Source organism: Ipomoea nil, unplaced genomic scaffold, assembly GCF_001879475.1.
Source record: "Ipomoea nil cultivar Tokyo-kokei standard unplaced genomic scaffold, Asagao_1.1 scaffold0317, whole genome shotgun sequence".
Taxonomy (NCBI): domain Eukaryota; kingdom Viridiplantae; phylum Streptophyta; class Magnoliopsida; order Solanales; family Convolvulaceae; genus Ipomoea; species Ipomoea nil.
In genome coordinates this window covers 3740813-3765834 of record NW_017616745.1, presented here as the reverse complement: position 1 = coordinate 3765834, position 25022 = coordinate 3740813, and the positions used below count along the sequence as shown (strand labels likewise).

The 25022-nt window shown below is 31.4% G+C and overlaps 1 protein-coding gene and 1 long non-coding RNA gene across 3 annotated transcripts; one reads left to right on the top strand and one right to left on the bottom strand.

Annotated features, from left to right (window-relative positions):
* Positions 1-1914: 1914 nt before the first annotated feature.
* LOC109165049 lies at positions 1915-24685 on the top strand. The gene is made up of 3 exons (XR_002051479.1): positions 1915-2024; positions 14425-14430; positions 24675-24685. It is a non-coding gene; the product is annotated as an uncharacterized LOC109165049 (long non-coding RNA).
* Positions 3495-11100, bottom strand: LOC109165035 (protein DETOXIFICATION 40-like). 2 transcript variants are annotated; one of them, XM_019313639.1, is made up of 7 exons: positions 10727-11100; positions 9165-9796; positions 8392-8448; positions 7119-7357; positions 4816-4934; positions 3917-4003; positions 3495-3813 (listed from the first exon to the last, which is right to left on the bottom strand). In XM_019313639.1, exons 1-7 carry the CDS (start codon positions 11060-11062, stop codon positions 3763-3765), a joined length of 1521 nt encoding a protein of 506 aa, XP_019169184.1. In that variant the 5' UTR covers positions 11063-11100; the 3' UTR covers positions 3495-3762. The 2 variants fall into 2 exon arrangements, with proteins under 2 accessions (XP_019169184.1, XP_019169191.1); XM_019313646.1 differs by lacking the exon at positions 4816-4934.
* Positions 24686-25022: the final 337 nt, after the last annotated feature.

Sequence of the window (25022 nt, the reverse complement as noted above, 5' to 3'; positions counted from 1 at the left end):
AACAGGAGATTCACATTTGTAAATACAAAGTCACGTAATTTGAACCAATAAGCTAATATACATATAATTACACCCAATATTAACATAATAGAAATTTCTAAACTATAAAGATTGTAATATGTTATATTCATTGTTTGGAGAACAAAATAATTAGTATTACCTAACCTTAACCATTCACATGTTTGCCGTATCTCATCCCCTTGTCGGTTCATGTGCCACGGCCTAGGATCCAATATTATGTAAAAAAACAAATATAAATTTCATAATAACAATTTTTGATCATCATGTGCCACATGATTTCTGCCATTCTGGCTTCACTTTCTAGTCAATCTTACTGACACTATATCCGATCGAGTTCCCACTTAGCATGAATTCATGATTAGTACGTGTTCCCACAGCCCTATTTATCCACTTGCTCGATAAAAAATTAAGTAGTATTGCCTTAACAATATTAGTTCGATCAATAGTTCAATAAACAGTATTTAAGAGAATATATCAAAGTTTGAACTTAACTTTAGCGACGGTAGTATGTAGATTATGTTTAAATGGGAAAAAGGATTACCTAATAGGCTGATATCGAGAACGGTATGAAGTGTGAGCCATCTAGATTAAGTCGTTGTATACATTGACTTCTCAAGGGATGAGCATGCAAATGATACATTTACACATTAATTCTGCAATATTTTGCAATAGATCAAAGTTAGAATCTTAACTTGAGTGTTTGCATAATCAGCTTATATTAGGTTTTTATAAAAATACTTATTCCATTAATTTCATATTTCTATTCTGAAATCGATATACACTGCTAGAAATTATGGAATTTTCGACCACTTTCTACCTGAAAGTGATATTAAATCAAGTCGAAAGTCTTGTTCCGATCACTTTTGATATCCGGAAAAACTTTATTTTTTCTAACCATTTTTTACTTTTAACATGATTTAATATCACTTTCAAGTGGTCGGAAATTTCATAATTTCCAGCAATGATAATTGGACAACTATAGATTCACATGCGAAAAGAAAATGACAAAATTTTTCTCTATTGGGATGAGCATATGAACAAGTTTCCATCACCTTTTTTGTTCAACACATCATTACGTTGTGGCCGAAAGATTTGACGGTCAAATGTCTCCTCATTGAATGTTTGATATGTCCAACGTTTTGTGTTTGGGCTAAAGTTGGGTCAATTACCGAAGGGACATTAGTCCAAAGGTTAAAGATAAAGTTGTACATTTGTATAGTTGTTTGGTCAATGGGAGTTGTTTCAAAGTCCATGTCTCACGAGGCGTCGAGGCCCACATATAACCCACCACTTGGAATATTTTTTTAAAAAAAAGAGGAATAACATTTGTTCAACGTTGAAAACAGAAAAGGTAAGATAGATATATATTTTAATGCTATTGACTCTATTACAATGTAGAATTGATTTATACATAAACACTGAAGTTTGAATTTAAAATTTTTTATTTGAAGGGTCACAACTATGCTGCTCAATCACAAGGTTTTTGACAAAAAATAAGATATTATTATCCCAAAAATAGTGATTAAAGGGGTGCATGGAGCATCATTATTATACACAAAATTAAGTAATTAATTTTTGCAAATATATTTTCAGTTGAAGCAGTCATACAAAATCTCCGTAGTACAATTTACATGATTGCACATGAACAAAATTTATCTTAATACATATCCTCAAATAATAATGACAAGTTTATTTTGTTATATATATATATAACAAAAACCTTTTTCTTATTATTGAAAAGTGATATTCGAAAAAGGTTGACTTTTCCTTGCCTTATCTTCAGACTTTTGGTAGAGACATTACGATAATATGATTGTTAAGCCTGGTAACATAATTAGCTTATCAGTTAATTTTAGTTTATTTGATTACTATTAGTTGTTTGACTTAGTTAAACAGTTAATATAAGTGTTTGATTAATTAGTTTTTTGTAAGAGCTTATTACTCTAAAATGCAAAATTCAAAAGGCTGCTCAAAGCAGCATTTTCAATCAGCTTTTTGAAAAAGTCATTTTGCATGTAATCATCTATTAGATAACAGTTAATTTATCAAACATCTTTATACAAATTAACCAATATTATCAACTAGTTAAACTCACTAACATAATTAGCTAACAACTATTTACCAAATATCCCCTAGTGTTTCTATAAGGTCAAATATAATAGTATATGTGAATAATAACTTTAACAATATTGTAGCAACTTTAGTACAAAAGAAATAACATTTCTCGTAAAAAGAGAACGGAATAATAATAATAAAAAAAAATCAATAAGCCAAAGGCCCTTAAGGCTATTTTCCAAACTAGGCCCAAGTAAGTAATGAGCCCACTATATGACCCAACATGCTTTCCCCGGCAAATTATGCCCTGGACCCGTGTCCATATTGAATTGTGGACACGGACCCAAAACGACGTCGTTTTTTTTTTTTTAAAAAAGACGCGTCATTTAGTTAAAAAAAAAATTTCGCGCGCGTTTTGCCGTTAACGGCATTATTTTTTTTTTTTTGGATTATGAATGTACAGTTATGCCGTTATGAATGTACAGTTATGCCGTTATGAATATACAGTTATGCAATTATGAAATTATAAACACAGAGCTCTAACATTATGAACTTACAATTATGAACATATATAGTGATAAAATTATGACCATGGAGCTTTAAAATTGTGAATATAGAGCTTCGAAGATTGAATGTACAGTTATGGAGTTATGAATGTACAGTTAAAGAGTTATGAATCTACAATTATGGAGTTATGAATCTACAGTTATGAGATTATGAATCTACAATATGGAATTATGAATGTACAGTTATTGATCAAATTATGAACAAAGAGCTCTAACATTATGAACTTACAATTATGAACATATAGTGATAAAATTATGAACATAGAGCTCTAAAATTGTGAACATAGAGCTTCGAAAATTATGAATGTACAATTATGGAGTTATGAATGTACAGTTATGGAGTTATGAATGTACAGTTATAGAGTTATGAACGTACAGTTATGGAGTTATGAATGTATAGTTATTAACATATAATAATAAAATTATGAACATATACTCTTACAATGAAGCTGTCTGAAATTTTTTTTTAAAAAAAAAAAAAAAAAAAAGGAGATAACAGTGCCTAACGGCACTGTTACCCGTGTCCAGCAAGCATGCTGGACACGGGTCCAACGCATAACGATTGGCTTTCCCCTGCTGAAAATGTAGTGCCTCTTGCCTAATTGTTGAGACTAATAGAACATATAATACATTATATATTCATTTTAATTTGCTTTTTTTTTTTTAATACTAACATTATAAGATCACACTTATTAAATTTGTATGAGGTCAAGAATTTGAACTCATCTAAATAGCAATGTATAGGAGAGTTGCTCTTGAATATATAGATCAGGTAAGAACTTTATTAGTCTCATCTCGTGAGATGCAGATACTGATACAATATAACAAAAAGTAAAGAATGAAATTGATAAATACCCCTTAAAACCTCCTAACATTAGCTAGCATTTATCAAAGTTAGTATACAATTTTTATAAATTTAACTTGAAAATTATGAAAAAAGCAACAAAAAAATTAAAATTAAAATAAAAAAATACAACCACTAGTGTCAACTCAAGGCATGGAAATTATGTTTTTTTTTTCTTTTCTTTTTCAATTTCATATTCTAAAAATAGGATTTTTTTTGGGTTTAGAATTATTGTATTTCTCCCTTTATTTTTCTAATTAAACGACAAATACAAACTTAAAGTTCTTTAGCTTGCCACTTTTTCAACCGGTTTTGTGCTACTTCAACCTGAACATGCAAAAAACAAACAAGTAAATACAAAAATCCAAAAAATAAAATATATAATAAATTGAATTTTAAATTCATAAGTTTATTTATATTATAAGTCTACCTCTTTATCCCAGTTGGTTCGAAAAGTGACCCATATTAAGATAAGTGTCTGCATGGCTGTTCCTCCCAGCAATCCCAGCCAGATTCCCTACAAATACATATGTACAAATAATAGAAAAATTATTATTATTATAAAAAATTACACTTTTGGTCTCTACTTAATAAAATAATAGTAAATTTAGTTTAGGCATTATAAATATCACCACTTTTAGTCATTAAATTAATTATCAGTGTACTGGTGTTTTTGGTTTGTCTCCTAATGAGGTGGAGTGTTATGCATTTTTTCTGCTAAGTTATAGAGTTTGAGTGCAACCCTACTCAACTACAATTTCTGAAAAATAGCAATAAATTTTAATAGATCAGACATGTTAATGGATGGACCAAAAACTTCACTCCCCTAATTAACAACTACGGAGTATAATTTAAGGATTAAAAATATACTATTATGTTTTGAAAAGAGTAGCTGAGTAGGTAAAGTATGACTCTTGTATCAAAAGATCATGAGCTTGATTTTTGCTAACACCCCTTCGGTTGATATCGAGTGCACTTATATGTAGTGACTGTAGATTTCCCACACCATCTATATACGGAGTATATGAACAAAAAATTGAAACTTCCCTTATTATTACTCTCTCTGTCCAATTTTATCTGTCATACTTATTATTCAATGGTGAAATTAACTCTTTCTTATTTGTTTATTTTCTTTAGTATTTCTTACTATTTTTAAATTTGATGTTTTGTTTAATAGTACTTTAAGTGCTGTGTAATTTGGTTAGGGATTCAACCTTTTGGGAGGAGTGTGGTGTAATTTCAGTCAAGCCTCGTTAACTGAATCAGACACATAAAATGAGACAGATTAAGTATTAATTTTGTGTGTTTTTTTTTTTTTTTTTTAATTACCTGAGCTTCAAGTTGGAATTTGAAGCCAAGAAGAACCCCGACCGGAATGCCGACAACATAGTAGCATCCAACATTAACGTACGCCACAAACGATTGCCATCCACACCCAACCGCCACCCCTTCAAATCCCATGCACCATCAACGTAAAACCTTATCAATTATATTCCTTGTGTGGCTAATATAATTATTCACTTTTAAAAAAAAAATCTCAAAAAGATATACTCCGTATATAATAATTAATTATATATCAGCATATACACTCAATTCTCATAAATAACAAAATTACAAAATTTTTATTTAAAGTTTTTTGAAACTGTAATTTTTGTTTTGTTTTGTTTTGTTTTTTTTTTTTTTTTTTTTTTTTTTTTTTACATATGATATCTGATAGATTTGATTCGAGCTACACATGCAAAATTTGTAATAATTTTAAGTAATATATATATATATATATATATATATATATATATATATATATATATATATATATATATATATATTAGAATTATTCCTAAATTTATAAGAACTGAAGTCCAAATAACATGTCAATGTCATTAAAAACATCATTTTTTTTTCTTTTGTATTTTAAGGTTATAGACAACCACAAACTCAAGTAAATGAGTCACACTTGTCTTAGGGCTAAATAAATTATTTTATGCATTGAAATTAGACAACGATATTTACTTAGTTATTTTAGCAGCCACACAATAAAATAAAATAATTTTAAATAATAAATATTAAAAGAAATTCAAGTTTTTATTTTTAAGGTAAAAACTGAAACTATATTAAGCAATAGGAAACACATATAGGATACAAGTAGGAATGGAAAAATACAAAGTAAAGGGATTAGGTTGTGAATCTGTTGCCTAAATGTATGGGCTAGCATATTCGCTGATCTATGTATAAAACGGTAGGACACACTTTCAAAGTGGCTAGCTAACCGTTTTTGTGACTAATATGCGTCATCATAATTTTTTATTATTTTTTTAAAATTTCATGGAAATGACGTTTCCAATCCCAATTAACATGTCTATTAAAATTTGGCATTATTTTTCAAAGACTCTAATTAGCCAACTCTACAATTTAATGATTGATAATGCAAATTACTAACATTTATTTCACTATTTTTTTCATTGTCATAAAAAGAAAATGGCATTTTTCGTCATTTTTTTAAAAGGAGCCAGGGTGGCATTTTTCGTCATTTAATTGTAGGAAAATAGTCAATTTCATCCCATAATTATATGTCATTTAATTGTAGAAAAATAGTAAATTTTGTCCCATAATTATATCTGTGGCCACTTTTTGTCATTCTATTATCTGTGAAGTGACCCTTTTTTATTTTCTTGATATCTATTAGGTTGGATTTAAAAAGGCACTTAGCAGACAAATAAGAAATGACAAAAGCTATTTCGCAAATAATTAATAGACAAAAAGTAATAATAGTATAATTAATATACAAACAAATATTATTTTCTTATAATTTATGAACAAAAAGTGACATTCTTTGAAATTCTAATAAAGAATTGAAAATATCACTTCAATAACAACTTAAACAACAACAAAATGGTAGACCCCTGTCATTTTCTAATCAATTAATCATAGTACAAATCACAAGAATCCGGCATAAATTACCTAAACATCAAATTTTCACTTTTGTTCTCACAACTATATTACTTCCTCTCCCTCTCAAATTAGATCCCTAACTATCAAAATTTCTAATTTTGATACGCGTGACAATTCAATTTCTTTCGCAATTGATCCATTGTTCAAATTGCCAGTCAACCTAAGTCAAAAAGTAGGTATCAAAAACTTTTTTTTAAAGGCTAGTCAAGCCCAAATGTAAAAAACAAGGTAACAAAACGTCAAAAGTTGTGTTTTGTCTTTTTTTCTCCCGACTTAGGTTGATCGATAAATTGAACAATAGACCAAATGTAGAATAAATTAAATTGTGATGCACTACAAATAAAAAATTTTAAAATCAGAAACTTAATTTAATAAGATGAGTATTAAGCCAAGAGACCAGAAGTAATTATTAAAAAAAAAAAAAAGACACCACCGAAGAAAGATTCACCGTACATGGTCCACAATATAGCTATTGGAATAGGCCATAGCGTTATATTTAATGTTTTAGATTTTTGGCAGCAAGACCGTAACTAAAAAAAATAAAAATAAAAATAATAATAATAAATTAATTAAATTGTACTATATGAGTATATGTATGTGAGTGTATAGTACTTAAATGCATTATTATATTATATTATTATAATAATATAATATTATATTATACTATTATATTATATTGTTACCTGACAAGACGGGTTGAATGCCGTTTAGAAGAATGGAGACAGTCAAGAGAGGTGCAAGATCTGAGACTGCATTGGCGATGGTTTCGCCACCGGTGAAGGCATAGCTCAGCCGGTGGCGGAGGAGTATGACGACTATTCCGATCACAACCGCGACAATGAAGGAACTTATTGTCACCACTATTACTGAAAATGAAGCCGACTTGGGATGCCCTGCCCCTAGCTCATTGCTCACCCTCACACTGTTAAACAATTACAAAAACTTAAAATGTTATTAGTGAGATTCCTAAATTTTTAAGTAAGAAGTAGCAATGTTATGTTCCACGACATATTTACTGAGAGACAAACACGTATACATAGAAATTACTTGTAATAAATGTGAGTATCTGATTGACTGTTAATTTGCTTTAAGGATTTTGAATAAGCCTTAGATAGTGTGGGATTCATCTATCATTAACCTTAAACTTACCAAATATGTTTAAAGCTAACTTTTTCAACAACCTAGTTTAGAGATTGATGATAGTGATCACTTAGCTTTAAGCATATTTGCAAATGTCAAAAACTATGTATTCCGTATTAATTAAAAGCCTTCAATTTCTAACCATTTTGTATGGTAAAAAAATACGAGCTAATCTTGAAATTAGGGTGAAAAGCATTTTTATCTTTTTGTATATAAAAAAAAAAAAAAAAAAAACTCAGAATATAGGAATCTATTTCATCAATCTCCACCACTTTATACACAAAGAACGAGAATTTTTAAAATATTGTTATTAATATAATAATATTATCTTCTCCGAAAAGTTAAATTTTCAACTTTAAGAGTCACACACTTTGACTCGATAAAACATGTGAAATGTAAACCCCACAGTAACACAGTAACTTAACAAATAGGGTCAAATATCAATAGATACAAGAAATTCGCTTACTTCAGACATAATCCACACACTACCCGTTGCTGAGTATACTAACAATTATCGTACGTATGACTACATGTTGGTCACCAATGATTCAATCAAGACAAAAACTACTGTAATATTATTTATTCATTTTATTCTATTGTTAATTAATGTCCTTTTATTTTTAATGATGAAAGAAATTTACTATCAATATTTGAAATTGTATATTGATTAAGTCTTGAGTGACAAGCTTAACAACAAAGATATTGACAAGACTCGATTTTATAACATTTTAATACGAAAATTATGTTACACTCACTCATCTCTTTTGACCCTTTTTTATCTATATACGATTGAGTTTTCCGATATAGAATACTAACCTTGCTGCCGCATTGAAACCCACAGAAATCATGAACACCCATCCAAGAATTGTCGAACTGCAAAATGTACCAAAAATTACTTCACTAATTGTATATATGACAACTTTTTGGGGCCAATTCATAAATGGATGATGTTATGTACATTTAGTTTGCTATTATTTGAGTATATAATATATAAAACATAATTACATAAATATATATGTTGTTCAGTTATCAATTTCTACTTTCTAGTAGTGAACAAGAAATTATCATTTAATTTAATATAAAAGAGCACCCCATTAGGTGGAAGGACCAATTCTTTATACCCACTGTTGTAAAAATCAGCCTAAGCTGACTAAGCGTCTTAGGCACTGAGTTGGGTACCTAACTCTGCCTAGTTAGCGCCTAATTAGACTGAGTTGGCGCCCAACTCGGACTAGTGGTATTTTTTGCCTGCTCGTTTGCTCTTCTTCTATATTTCTCCAGCCATGTATTCAACTAATAACCATCTATAACATATGTAGGTGAATAGTTTGTGGGATTATAATAGTCTAACAACTCCCAACCCAGAATGGAGAAAGTAAAGACGATATACCCCATTTACTCGACTGCCTAGGAGGCGCCCCTCGGGCGCCCGACTAGCGACTTCTGCAACATTGCTTATACCTATAAAGAATCTACCACATTGAATGTAATTCTCACACTACAGCTGCCAGGACTCGATCCTGCGTGCTTACAATCTACCACTCAATGACCAACTAAGCTATCAGGTGATATCTATTGTGGGGACTTACCAAACAGCCAGGGAATCCAATGCCACTTCAGGATCAGGGAGCAAACCAGCCACCAGAACCATAATCTGGTAGTACCAGGTCTCCAAACACAGCATCACAGCAGATGCAAGGGACAGCTTGAAGAAATCCCAGAGCCCAGAAAACGCCAGCCAGCTGAAACCCCTCCAAGTCCTCCTGCACTTCTCGCTGCACAATATATACACAAACTGTGCCCCCACAATGACCCACCAAGACAGGCTCAGAACCAGAGCCCCTCCCAGAAGCCCCCACTGCAACACATACAAAACCACCCATGTGAGCAAAATGTGAAGAATCAATGTGGCCCCTGAGATGTATGCACTGGGGTTCACAATGCTCTGAGACTGCAAGAATTTCTGGATGGGGAAGTTGGCGGCGTAGGCGAAGATTTGAGGGATTAGGCCGTCGACGAAGAGGGCAGATGCAGAGGCAACACTCTTGGATTCTCCTAGTAAGAGGAGGATCTGTTTGGAGAAGAGGTAGACCACCATGAGGGGCAGCCCTGTCAACATGAGGAGGATGGTGGATCTTTGGAGATAGATTCCTAGCATTTCATACTTGTGTGCTCCATAGGCTTGCCCACATAGTGTCTCCACTGCACTTCCCATTCCAAGCTGCTCATGAAATGCACATATATGTTAATCATCCACAAATCTCTTTCAATTACCCACTCCCATCTATCTACTCCTAAATGATAATCAAATGTTCGGGAAAGTCTACAATGTCGATCAATACTGGTGGCGATAATAGTATTGAAATCTGCCTTGTAACCCTAGAAACCAGCCGGCTTACTGACTGAAATGGACAAAAGAGAAGTCGACCAAAAATAGACAATTTTTAAAACTTGTATACTTTTATGAATTTTTTTTCATTAATTTAAAAAACACCATTGGGACTTGCTTTTTTTGGACCTTAAACCCAAGTTCCAATGGAGTTTTTCCTAAACATGTACAAATTTTAAAAAATGCCTATTTTCTCCACTCCTCTCAATTTTTGTCCATTTCAGCTATTAACCCTAAACCAACCTAGGTTGTCTGCCTTGTAACCCTAGACAACAAAGAGGTAAACCAACTTAGGTTATCATAGTGACCAGCTCAAACCAAGAAGGCCAATAGACAATTCCCACAAGGAGTCTAACTTAGAACATTGATTTTACAAAGCCAACTGTACGACCAATATAACTGAAGTTACTCCGTGTATATATATATATATATATATATATATATATATATATATATATATATATATATATACTTTATTGTACTAAATACTAGCAAAATTGATACTAATAATATCATATATGATTAGATCTAATACTATCAACACTAATACGTACTTTAATAGTATCCAATATAATCAAATAATATCATAGTCCGTATATACTCTGTATATGTATATGATTGTATCTAATACTATCACACTGGGAAGATAACAATAAGTAGTTGCCCTATTGAACATATATACTAGTTAGTTAGCCTTGATATTGTGTATGCTATCATTTTAGGAGGGTATGTAGTGTATATGGAAAAGAAGAAGAAGATTACCATAACTCCATAGGCCATGAGCTGAATACCATCATTCCCAAGGGAAGCAGCAGCAAGCTGGAGATTTCCAAGATGGCCGCAGAAGATCTGCGTGGACATGGAGGTAACATTGTTGAGCAAGTAAACGATGATGGCCGGCGCCGCAAGGCGGAAGAGATTCCTCAGTTCAATGGCGGTGGCCTTTTGCAGCCGCCGTAGGTTCGACAAGCTGGTGTCGGAGAGTGTGTCTTCTAGCTCCGAGCTTATCTGTTCACCCGCCGCAGGTTGTCGTTTGGGTTCCAATAGCGGTTCATTAAGCTCCTTAATGGTGTCGTCGTCTATGGAAGCCCCACTCATTTTTTTTTCTCTCTTGTTTTTATTAGGAGCTTAAATGAAATGGGTATCGCACTCTTCCTATATATATCTTTATGTTTTCAGGCTGAGATAAAATTTTGGGTTTTTACTTTTTACAGAAGTTATTTGACCCTGAATTGAATCTTTCAAAAGTGATGGTTTTTTTGCAAACTACATAGGCCTGCATAAAATTGGGTAACTCGGAAAAAATGGGTAATGAACGAATAATAATAATAATGCAATAACCAATAGGGTAGCTCAAGTGGCAAATGAGTTCTCTTTATGAGGAAGAATTCTAGGATAACCTGGTTCAATTCTTACAAGTGACGATTCCCTTTGGGCCAACTTCTGTGCCTCTGGGTGGAACTTGGGAATCAAAACTGATTTTTTTAAAAGTGGGATGTGCGTTTTTAGTCAAAACGACGTCGTTTTTGCATCCGTGTGCACCATGCATGGTGCACACGGATGCACGGCATAATTTGCCTATTACAGTAGTCGCGTGAAAAATAAAATTTACGCTAAATGACGCCATTTTTGGACTGTGGCCCACAGCTATGAGGATTATAGTTCACGCAATAACTATTGAGAAAGTAGCTTTTGGGCTACAAACAATAAATAAATAAGTTGGATAAATATCTCCTAAATATTTACTAAAAGTTCTAAATGAATTTTTTAAATTTAAATGATAACTATATTGATTTTTTTTTAAATTTTAAAAATAAATCACAATGTACATAAACTCATAATTTTAGATATATAAATTTGATTCATAAAAGTTATTACTATAGGTATATATATAAATTTCTACTATGGATATATAAATTCACTATTGTATGCGTATAAATTCACTAGTGTCTAATGTAAATAATAGATTCACTACTATTTATGTCATTTTTATGTACTTATTTTTTTCTATATATATACCTACAATTTTATTTTTGTATACGCGGGTTCGTCATGCAAAGTGGACACTCGTCCACAGTATAATTGTCAATTAAAATAACGTGGGTTTTAAGAGGTCATATTGATTTGCAAATCATCATTGAAAGAGTAGAAAGTGTATTGCATCCAATAATGTGTAATAAGAGACAAATAACATTATTTATTGTACGTGCATGCATGAATGCTTTTACGACTTTTTATTTTTAATGCACTAAGATTGTCGGGTCGGGTCCAGGGGGTAAGGCTTGCCAATCCCCCCGTTTGTAGTTCCGATTCTTGTTTCTGATTTATTGAATTAATCCCTTTATCAAAAAAAAAAATATAATTAAGATTAAGGTTTGTTCAATGTATTACCCTTCAACTCATATTATGTTTTTAGTTTGGCTGAGCAACTTAAATGGTTTGTTTTTTTTTTGCTTGATTTTTGCAGTGACATGAAGGAAAGAGAGAAAAGAGAGAAGAGAAAAATTAAGGAAAAAAAAAAGAAAAAAATTCTGACAAAAAGAAAAAAAAAATAAAAAAATCTTCTCTCACACTCTCAGCTGTTGTGTGCAGCTGAGAGCAGCAAGTGCACCAGACACACATCTACATTGTCTCTTTTACTTTAAATTCTTTTTAATGGGGCTCACAAAAATTTTGTAATTGCAAAAAAAAAAAAAAAGTTATGAAACTCCCTTCTCATTTGTTGAAAAATTACATGCTAATTTTTTGTTCGGAAAAAATCATCCTAAAATTCATTGATGGGGTTGTTCTTAATAAAGTTTGACTAAAGTTATCTAGAATTTAATTTTTTGTAATATTTAATTCAGTGTTAATGCATAAAATTGATATATTTAAAAACTACATCTAAAGTACTGTTAAATATACAAAAAGGACGTGTAAATTTAAAATATTTTTTAAAATTTAAAATGTTCAAAAAAATAAGAGCCAAGCACCTTGTGCTCAGATGACATGTAGTGACTTTTCTCATATGAGAGGTCATGAGTTCAAGTCTCCTAGATGTGTTGTTCACTCTACTTGCTTTAACAAGTTGAGACCAATGAATAGTAAATATATACTACATGCATGTAAATAAATATTATTTCTTTCATTAATTTTCCAAAGCTAAATTTAGAGTGATAGAGATGCTTTTGAATAAATAATAGTTTTAAAAAGCTATGTTGGAGCACTTGAACCATTGTGTAAAAAAAGCAAATTGTCAAATTGGGTATGATTGTATAGTATAAGCCTAGCTATATGACCCACTGCAAACCAATGACTATTGAAATGAAAATTATTCATTTACCAAAAGTACATGTGCACATTGCTCCAACCTTCATTCTCCATTTTGAATCTCATGTCAAAAGAATATTATCTACACTTATAAATTTGTATGGTATGAAACTTCTTAAGTTTAAATATTACTTTATCATTTCTAGCTTGCAAAATCAATTGATATGGATCGTATTACTATCGACCGTTGAAAAGTTTAAGTTCACAACGACCCACTTTAGACATCTCATACTCAGATCTACAATCTTATTTTACCTTATTATCACATTATCAAGCACCAGATAATTCTTTATTAGGTCACCCCCTCTGCTACCAATCTACAACAACATCATATAAGCAAACGGCTCTCACTTACAACTTTCACTTATGACCTCGTCGTCTCTCCGTATTGAGTTTCTGTCATGTAGGTAACCCTTTCTTGCCACACACTACTCTCCCTACAAGAGCACCAATGATAGGTATTCAACCCTAACGAAAAAAAGCTCATTCCAAAAGACAGTCCAATAGATTAGAGAATCATCAAACTTAAGCATCGATGCACAATTGTTTTATGAAACGGGTGTGATCGAGATCATATTATCACATCACCCCGTATTCATCTATCCCATTTAAAAAAAAAAAAAAAAAAAACCTTAATTCTTAAACTCCATATTCAAGTAGAACCTTATATGGATCAATCACACATAAATTACATCATTGTTTCTTAATGACTTAATTCCAAGAATCGTCCATTGACTATTAACATTTTATCAATATAATTTTTATTATCGATTTTTAATTAGACCATAAATGGTCCATTAACTATTAATATTTATCAATTTTCATCATTGACTTTTAATTTGATCATAAATAGTCCTTTAACTATCGATTTTGTTTCAAATTTGGTTTTCCAGTTAAATATTTATTTAGTAAACATTAAATTTAAGCGTAATAATGTAAAAATTGTTGGGATGGACAAATTGAGTTCATAAAGTTAATACATTGGGTTATTATTAGTGGGAATGTGATCGAAGAACTAAATTTTTTACTTTATTACCCTTAAATGTAATATTTACTAAATGAATATTTATCTGGATGACTAAATTTAGAACAAAATCAATCGTTAAGTGACTATTTATGTTCAAATTGAAAGTTAATGATGAAAAAAATAGAGAAATGTCAATAGTTAAGATATAATTTTTATGGTCCAATTGAAGACCGATGATTAAAGTTGATAAATGTCTATAGTCAGTCAATTATTGTTCCCAAAAGGTTGAATCCTCAACCCCAAGGGTCCCACGCCCGGTCCTTCAGAGCATATGTGAGGATGTAAATCATGGTAACTCAGCTGAACAAAGAGGCTAGATCTTTGCTTACTCCGCACAAGGAGCCCCTCATTTTGAGAGGTTGATCCCACACTGTCGCTAGTGAAACTAGATCCCATGTCATTGTTCCCAAACTTCAACTAACTAAGCTGCCCATGCGGGTTAGTGAGTTATTTTTAGAATTAACTCTTTCTTAATTTTTTAAATGAAGTCTCATTAAATAATTTTAAAAAGGAATATATCGAGTTTTGATCCATGGATAGAATATTGAATGACATGATATGATGACAGAATTAATCTGTTATGTTGCTGGCAATTCTGGTGAGATGCATGCAGCTCGTCGATGTGCGTTCATCTCCTCCATGAATTCAAGAAAGAATACTAAACCACTTTCTATGATGATGCCACAACCACACAAAAAAAGGACATAAAAAAACAGATAAATAAAGACATTAACAAATTAAACGAGGTAGGTAACGTTTAATTTGGTATGCAAGTTGCAATATTTGCGTCATAAATTGAAAATTAGAAATAAATTAAAATTACATTTTTGAGCACTTACAACCAGTTTGGCTCGTGGAAAATAATTAAAAATCAACTGAATTAAATTTTATGAAAAAAATACTTGGAACGTCGATTTTATTGTTTGGTTTGTTGGAAATAATTAGTATAAAGATACAAATATCTTTACATAATAAAGATATATGAGGGTAATCTAGAAATTCGTTTGATAACTTTTCTCTCGAAAGGTATAAAATAAAATAAAGGGAAAATGACACTTTTTACCCATGAGTTATATACTTATAGCACTTTTTCTCCCTCAATTATTTAGGTAAGCACATTAGCCTCCTCAATTATTCTAAAAGTAGTGCTTTTTCCCCCCTGATATATTAAATTGACATTTATACCCTTAAAGTAAACATTTTATTTATTTTACTACTCCAACAAATTATTGCGTATACGTAGGGATGACCACGGTTCGATTTGAATTGAACCGGATACTAAAGCAATCGACAATTAATAGTTTACGGTTATAATTCAGATCTAGAACCCAATATTTAAATGTCAATTTATTAAAATTATGTATCAAAAAAATTGAATCTTGAACCGTGAACCGGCGGTTCCGGATCTGATTCGCGGTTTTGAACCGTCTTTATTTTAAAATAGTCTAAATTCAACAATAAATGTATTTTATTTTTTCAGTTCGGAACATGAACCGTCCGTTCCGGTTCACGATTTTAATAAACTCTAAATATCGAATTTCGATTCTAAATTGTAATTGGAATATTTCGGTTTGGTTGCTATAGTGTTTGTTTAGTTTGAACCAAATTATGGTCATAATTTATTGGAGAAAAAAATAAATTAAATATTTAGTTTAAGGGTAAATATGTCCATTTAACATTTCAGGGAAAAAAACAACCACTTCAATAATTTAGGGGGAAAAATGCTATAGGTATATAACTCAGGGGGAAAAAGTAAAATATATTTTTCTTCAAATTTGAAGAAAAAAAATTCTCGCATAAATTATTTTCACATGAACCATATATGCTATTAGTGATTTTTTTAGTTTGTATTTTTTGTTGCATTCTTCCAATCGAGACGCAATTGAGCTCTCGTTAGAGGATAGTTCTATCATAGTGATTCAAATCCTAGAAAGGTTTGGAGTCACTTAAAGATGGGGTCAAGAGTTTAAACTCATGTGTCTATATCATATCTAGGGCTAATTGAAGTTTGACTGTATTAGTCTCATTCTGCAAGATGTAGATACTAGCGCAATATGCACGATGCGATTATAATTTCTTTCACATAATTAAACCGAGGCATGTTGGTAGAAAGTAATAATATTCGGGAGTTGTTAATTAAGACTATATAACATTATATATTCGAAAAAATCAATTTTAATTTATTTACATCCTTAGATAAAATATATTTCAAAAATAATTAAATTATTAAATATTTAATTTTACATTATTCTACTACCTTACAAAAATTATTATTTTGAATCTGATGAGAATATGGGACCTCAGGGTCATTTTATTTTATTGAAAAATATTGGCTCAATCACCAAGCGGGGTGTCCATGGTGTTGGCCTACTAAGGGGTATTGAACCCACAACCTCCCACTTAGCAACCAACATAAGCATTAACCACCCAAGCAACTCAAGATCTTATGTATTAAAGGGCAAGAAGCTCCACTTATCCATGAGCTTGCGCGGGATGCAAAGTAGTAGGGGACACGTGTGTGACCAAGAATGGAGGTTGTCCGATGTCGTCCATTTGTGAATAATCTATGAGTCCTTCAACAATATAAATACGCACCGTTTTCAAAAAAAGATATAAATATGCACATTTCTCTTCCCTTAAAAAGTTGAAAGGCATCCCTTGATTCACCGCTCAAACCTCTTATAGGTTATTGGCCTAAGTCTCTTCTTTTTTACTGACACACTAGGGTTCGATTTTTAGCAGAGTATTTATTATTTATGTATTCTTTCGGCCACCGTTTTGGGCTAATATATCAGGCTTTATACATACTACCCCGTTTTGAGCTAATATATCAAGCTTTATATATACTATCTCCGTTTTGTACCTATATATCCGATTTATAGTGGATCTGATTCCAACAAAACTATCATAATCATCAACAAGACATTGGAAATTGTAAGTTAGTTATTTGACAGTGAATGTTGTAGGCGTGATGTCAGAATAGATACTGAGCAAGAAAACAACAAGGTAGCAGTTATCAACTTAGCAATAATGCAACCTTTGATGATGAAAACAACAACGAGGTAAACATGGAAAATGATATATACTCTCATGGAGTAAAATTTTGTCAAAGTTTCGTAATTTTATTGAAAGGAGAAAAATGAAATAATAAAAACGATAATTTATTTTTAATGAATAAAAAAAACCAGTAAGCATATAGAAAATTTAGAGTATGTGTACTATGTAGTATTACACATGTAACATTACCCCAATTGGTAGCAACCTTATTAGTGGTACATCATAATTTTCATATCAAAATGTCACAAGTTTGACTCTTATCAACATTTTCATGATCTAATCTGTCACCCACGATCTTTAATTTTATATTTCTTTTTTGGTAAGAACACACACAATCTTTATAGTGTGGCCAGGCTCGGATTTTGGATTGTGCAAGCAGCCCAACAGCACAGAGCCCCAAATTTTAGAGGCTCAAAATTTAATTTAATTTACTAGTTACCAATTAAAAAATAAATAAAATTGCACTTAATCACAAAGGATTTTGCTTGCAGAGATAGTAGAAATGCATTCCCAAAGTGTCTCATGTAGAGAGATCCATGGTTTGAATCTTGCTTGTTGCTTTTCCATTGTAATTTATTCCATAATATGTCTGAAAAATTATGGTAATTGTAATTTATTCCATCTGCTTTTGGTAAAGACTCATTCATTTATAAGAACGGGCCCTGGTGTGGCTTACTTCTTAGCTTCTGTGTGGTTTCCACGCTATTATACGGGAGTAGGTTTTCTCTTTATCCAAAAAATAAATAAATAAAAACAACAATAACAATAATAATAATAATGCAAATTGGTCGTTTTAGTCCATCAATTATGCTAAAATGATAAACTAGCTAGTAAACTTAGACCTTTAATTATATCTATTACTTCATTTAGTCCCTTAATTGTTCGTTTAGTAGTTGTTTTAGCCTCTCACCTTAAGTTTATGTTAAAATTAACGGTGATTGAAGGATAAAATTTGAAATTTATTAACTTCCCCTCAAAACACAAATCAAATAAGTTTTGAATTATTTGTAACTATTTCTTGCATGTAATATATATTATATTTAATTTGGGATTAGGTTCTCTGACTATTACTCATTTCAAATTTTAGTCATTGACTTTTAAATTTATCAAATTTAGCCCATAAGTATTGAACCATTTCTAATTGTAATCTACCATTAATAATTTTTCCCTATGTGAATCATTAACATTGGGGGTAAAATTAAAAAGTTATGACCATTGCACTAATTGTTTATCCCATGCCAGTAGTAGTAGAAAAAGAATTTCATTGCTAGCCATCACTTCCAATTAACCCAACTACATACCCCCAAACCCCGACTTAAGATTATTTGGGATGATGTAAATTACGATAACTCAGTAACTCAGTGGACATAGTCAAATGTCGGTGCACACAATGGATCTGTCGACTTTGGGCATAATCTCCACACTACCGCTGTCGAGTTTCAAACTTTGCTCTATTCTCCCAAGTACTACCTACTGAACCAATGAGTTAAGCCTGTGCGAACAAATATCTAATTGTATGAATATAAAATGATAACAATACAACAACAATAAATACAACAGGCAAAAGAATTATGATGATTTATTTTCAATGTGAGAGTTATGTGCATACAAAATATCATTTTACACTAGTATTTTTTATGCGCGATGCGCATAAAATAAGTGCCCAATATTAATACATTATATTAGAATTTAAATTTATTTAGATTTTAGATATTTAAATTATTCTAAATAACAATAATAATAATAATGTAAATCATTTTTATAAATTTGAGATTTATATTTATGTAATAATTAACATATAACTCAAATATTTAATGTGTATATATTATTATTAATGAAGAAGATAAGAAAATATATGGTGGATGCATGTGCATGGTAACAATAGTGGAAATGATAACGGAAGTTATAACGGTAGGGGTATGTTTGTCCAAAATATTTTAATGTACAACCTTTATAGAATAATGTACAAAAAAACTTAACGGAGAAAACGGACATAAATCAGGGGTATAACTTTCATTCACACTTATTATGTTTTTAGATTTGGTAAGTTGTCTAATACGGAGTTATGTTAAGAAAAGATACTACACTTTCTTATATAATGAACTGTCTAATATCACATTAGAAAATATAATTAGAGTCCACACTTAAGAATGTTTGGTTCATGAAATAGAGTAATAGACTGCATATGACATAGCATTTTTTAAAAAAATTCCCATTACATTATTTGGTAAGTCTTTTTATTCTCCGAAATATTCATATGAATGAGGTGTTATCCTTTTTTGAGTGACAAGAAAAATCAATAACCGCTATCCGAGTGTATGTACTGTGTAAATTTTGATTATGTGTAATAACTAACAAACCATGCTAGTAAAATCGTGTACAATAAGTTCGACTGAGATGGAATTAGCAAAATCTCCTTTTTTTTTAATGCCGCTGAAGTAGTAACTTTAGGTAAAGTAATCTAGCTAGTCCGAATGGCAAAATCTCTTTTATATTTTAAATTCCTATGCTCCATAATGAGTGATCTAAAATAAAATTAATTATCAACACCCTCTTGGTCGAGCACATTGCCCGCACATTGTTTTCTATGTACAATTTATCTCTCTTATATAATTTACAAATTATTTACACAAAAAAACAAAATTTATCAATATGCACCCTTAAATATTGACTATAGATTTTCTGGTTGAGCACAATATATATATATATATATATATATATATATATATATATATATATATATATATATATATATATATATATATATATATATATATATATATATATATATATATATATATATATATATATATAGAGGAGTGATCACATGTAGCCATGTTGTTAGGTGTGGTCATATGGTCAATTATAGGCCATTAGATTAGATAGATCCAATGAATCATATTAATCAAGATTTTTTTAGTATTTTCGCGCACATTCTCCTACCCAGCGAACTGTAAGGGTAAACTCGTCATAAAACACCGAAATATTAATCAAGATTTTATTGTGTGTTTTATTACACTATTGGTGCATGTTGTCAACACTGTTGGTGTATTCTGGAACCCGACCGCTATAAATGGCCATTGTAATTACCATAACACGAGAATACACCATTGGTGTGTTTCACTGTGGTGTGTTTTATTACACTATTGGTGTATGTTGTCAACACTGTTGGTGTATTCTGGAACCCGCCCGCTATAAATGGTCACTGTAATTACCATAACACCCCCACTTACCAAAACGCGCGAAAATCCTTAAAATTACCACTGCCGTTAGATTAAACTGATTCAACGACACAGATACGACCACATGACCACACCTAATGACATGACCACATATGAGCACTTTTCTATCTATATATATATATATATATATATATATTTTAATTCCCCAACATGACCACTCTCATCCAACCATTTTGTATTCCTTTTCTGCTATCTTCTTACGTTCATGTATCGATGTGGTCATGTGGCTGTGGTTGTTGTCAATCTCACTAAAATTGAAAAGGACCCTGACGATGGAAACCATAGCATAAAATTAACAAATCATTATTGAGTTAATACCCAAAATTGTCCTAAATATAGTGGTTTTTCTCAATTTCGTCCTAAACGACTTTGGTGACCTAATATCGTCCCAGACTTTTGTGTTTCACTCAATTTAGTCCCAGACTTTTGTGTTTTTGCTCAATTTAGTCCCTCATTTGTTATTCTGTCCATTTGGTGTTAAATAAATAGACAATTCAGTAATTTTAATATTGACATCTCTTTACTCATAGACATGTGAACTGCGAAATCCCTTTTTTTTTTTTACGAATTATTCCCAGAATTACTCCTAAAACTGCTAATATAAAATTTGATTTGCAGGTCCGGGAGTAATTCTGGGTGTAATTCGTACAAGAAAGAGGAGTTTCGCACTTCACAAGTTAAAAGTAAAGAGAGATCAATATTGACATTACTTAATTGTTCCTTTATTTAACACCAATTTGACGGAATAACAAATGGAGGACTAAATTGAGCGAAACACAAAAGTCTGGGACGATATTAGGTCACCAAAGTCGTTTAGGACGAAATTGAGAAAAACCACTATAGTCGAGGACGATTTTGGGTATTAACTCAATCATTATTCTATGGACCATGGTCCATATATTTGTGTGAACCATAAATAAAATATATATTTGTAATATACTAAAAGTATATTATTTGTATACGTAAAGTACATTATTTGAAAGTACATAATTTTTTTTATATATTATCAAATAATATATTTTTAATATATTAAAAATGTATATTACATTATCCACATAACTATGTGGATCATAGTTCACACAAGAATTTGCCTTTTTGTTATGGTCCACACAATAATTTGCAGAATAATTTGGCCCAATAGTAAGCCCACAATTCAAATTTACTAACAGCCATGTAATTAATTGAAACTGAGGTTATCTTTTCAAATATTGGGCCTATCATGGGTTTAAGTCAGACAATATTATTTGGGCCCAATTTTTAAACCAAAGTCTTAATGGGTCTATAACAACTAATGCTTTCGTTGATTCCAATGATAAGAGTATGCCATATCTTTTTATTTTTTGTCACATCCCTTGAAAAAAGAAAAAAAAAAATCGAACAAACAAACCAAACAAAAATCCCAAAAGCATTTAAGTTTCTTTCATTGTTTAATCCCTTTGATTTTCTTTGCATATAAAAAAAGGAAAAAAAAAATCAATAGAGAAAAAAGTATGTAAAAAAAAAAAAAAAAACGACAAACAATTTTTTTTTAAAAAACTTTCATTGATCTCCATTTTCCATGGTCATTATAACACCCCACTAGTTCTTTTAACTTCTCAACTATGGATAGAATCCTTGTCCAAAATCCGCCAAGAACTTCATGACCAGAACCATCATCACCTTCAAGCTTTGAAAGCTCTTCAGCATTCTATACATACTTTAACACAAACCGTTGATTCTCTTCAAACACGTCACAAGTCTTAGCACCACACAAATCACATACCCATGTCCATTTTCCGCTCTATAATAATGCTTCACCATCAATGGGAATTGAGTAGTCTAATCCCCTATTGTTGGGCATCAATTCTTTTTTGAAGATTGATCTTCCAAAATTTGATGGTGAAATTGCACCGTGACACTTGTAAAATAAAAGCTATGTGATTTTACTTGTTAATTAAGATATGCACCAATTAAGTTAATTAATTTAAACTCGTTTAAGCAAGTATAAATAATAACTGCAGAAAGCATAAAGTAATTAAAAACACAAAGTAATTGTTACGCAGTTCGGAGCTCCTTCTCCTACGTCTGCGGGACAACCCACGTCTGTCCAATCCACTATAGATGTTCACCAAAAGGAGTATTACAAGAGGTAAATGAATACGGCCTCCAGCCTTTACCACTACCACTCTTTCTAACACCTATCCAAGACTGACACACGAATACCCGAACAATCTTCACAAGTTGTTTCAGCAGTACCACGTACTGATCATGTAGTACAGATTAAATACTCTTAGGAATTAAATAATAAATCACATTAAAAATCAATATCTTAGTAAATCAGGATAGCTCTCTCAAATTTGTAATAATCAGCTTGGCAACTTCTTCATTCGGACAGCAGCTTTTTATAATCCTTCATGAGTTCCTTTTTTGATCCACAATCGTAGCCATCTTTCTTGCTTTCATTTGTTCGAATAAGTCCCAACCACATATCTTATTCTTTGAATGCTTCATCATTAACCAATGCATGCTAGCCACTAATTTTATACACACATGGTTCATAAAAGAAATAAACCTAACAACATTAATTTAATTTAATTAATTCTAGTAAGGCCAATAAATAAAATAGCCAATATAGTGTAAATTATTTTACACTTACAGATGGCAAGAACCCCTGTGCTTGGATTTTCTAGTCACAAGAATTTTTTGAATATCATAATGTGTCTCATGAACAACATCTTTTTTTGTGTTTCATTTATGGTTCATGGCAAAGCCTCAAAATGGTTCCATTGGATGAAAAGTAATGGTTGTTGCGTTCAATGGATGGATTTTCTTAAGCAAGTCAAGTTTTCTTTTGATCCAATTTATTTCGAGGAGTGTACCGTTTGATTTCCTAAGTTGCATCAAGTTTCTAGTGTATCAGTGTATCAGACATTGTATAAAAAACTTCTCGCATTTACTCTAAATAAAGGTCAATAACATGAAGTTGGGTACCTAAAGCATCGCATTGAACGTTCCAACATAAGAGTAAGAATGGTTTAGACGTGGGACTCATACTAGATGAGCATGTAACACATTCACAAGATCATCTGTCATTATATATGTCATGGAAGTATTCCAAGACAATACAGGTCAAGAGAGTTGACCAACCAGAAGCCATGATCACACTCAAAAATCTTTTGAATCATTTTTTTCTACAAATCAACCACCAGCTAGGGTGGCATAAACTTCCACCACGTACAAGCATTGTTCTATTTTTGTCACTCTTTACACCTTGAGGTCAATGTGTTTTTTGAAGGGTTAGTTGGAGAGTGATACACATAAAAAAAAAATAATAATAATTGGTGTCTTAATTAGTGGAGAACCTAAAAGGAAACAATTAATTAGGATGTGTAATTAGAAGAAAATTTATTACATATTAGTAGAAAAAAATTATGTATATTAGAATAAATCATTACATTGTATAGTTTGTACAATTTTAGTAGCTTAATTATTATAGGTGTTAGTAATATATTATAAATAGGTCAATTGTATGTCAATTATCGAAACCACAGAGAAATATATTGATATTGTATTCTTCTTAGTTATTTCTTGGAGTTCTCACACGTTCGAAGTGTGAATTTGGAGTTTGCTGTCACTTGAAAGGTTTCTTATCATTTGTAGACCTATCTGTGGTCGTAATATACCCACCCACTTCTGACTCCCGACCTTTTATTGTGGGGTGAAAGGTAGGGATGGCAACGGGGTGGGGCGGGGAGTATACTCCCTGTCATCGCTACCCCGACCCCATCCCCGTCCACGTCCCCGACGGGGAGTTGAAAAAATTTCTCATCCCCATCTCCACGGAGAATTTGACGGGGACGGGGAATCTCCATCCCAGGTCAACTCCATAGTCAAACTATCAAAAACTAGTACAATTTAAAAAAAAAAAAATGAAATCTATAAGTATATGATTCATCATTAATTTTTCAGATCAATAGTAATGCATGTATGACACAGTAATGATATATCACAAACATCAACAATTATATGAATCCATTCAATCCACAAGTCATATGATTCACTTTCAAAGCAACAATAATACACACAGTAATTACAGTATCACAAACATACACCAACAATATATATATATATATATATATATATATATATATATATATATATATATATATGTGTGTGTGTGTGTGTGTGTTTGTGTAATTTTATTTTAAAAATTTTTGGGGACGGGGCGGGGCGGGGAGGGGTATCCCCGTCCCCGTCCCCGATCCCCAAAATTTTTTATCCTAGGATCCCCGACGGGAACGGGGCACACTGCCATCCCTAGTGAAATGGGATGTTTTCGACCCATCCCATCCTGCCAGAAGTAGGTACCAATTAATATTTTTTATCTTATTAAATAATTTCAAAAAATTAATAATTATTATATATATTTAAATAAAAATATTCA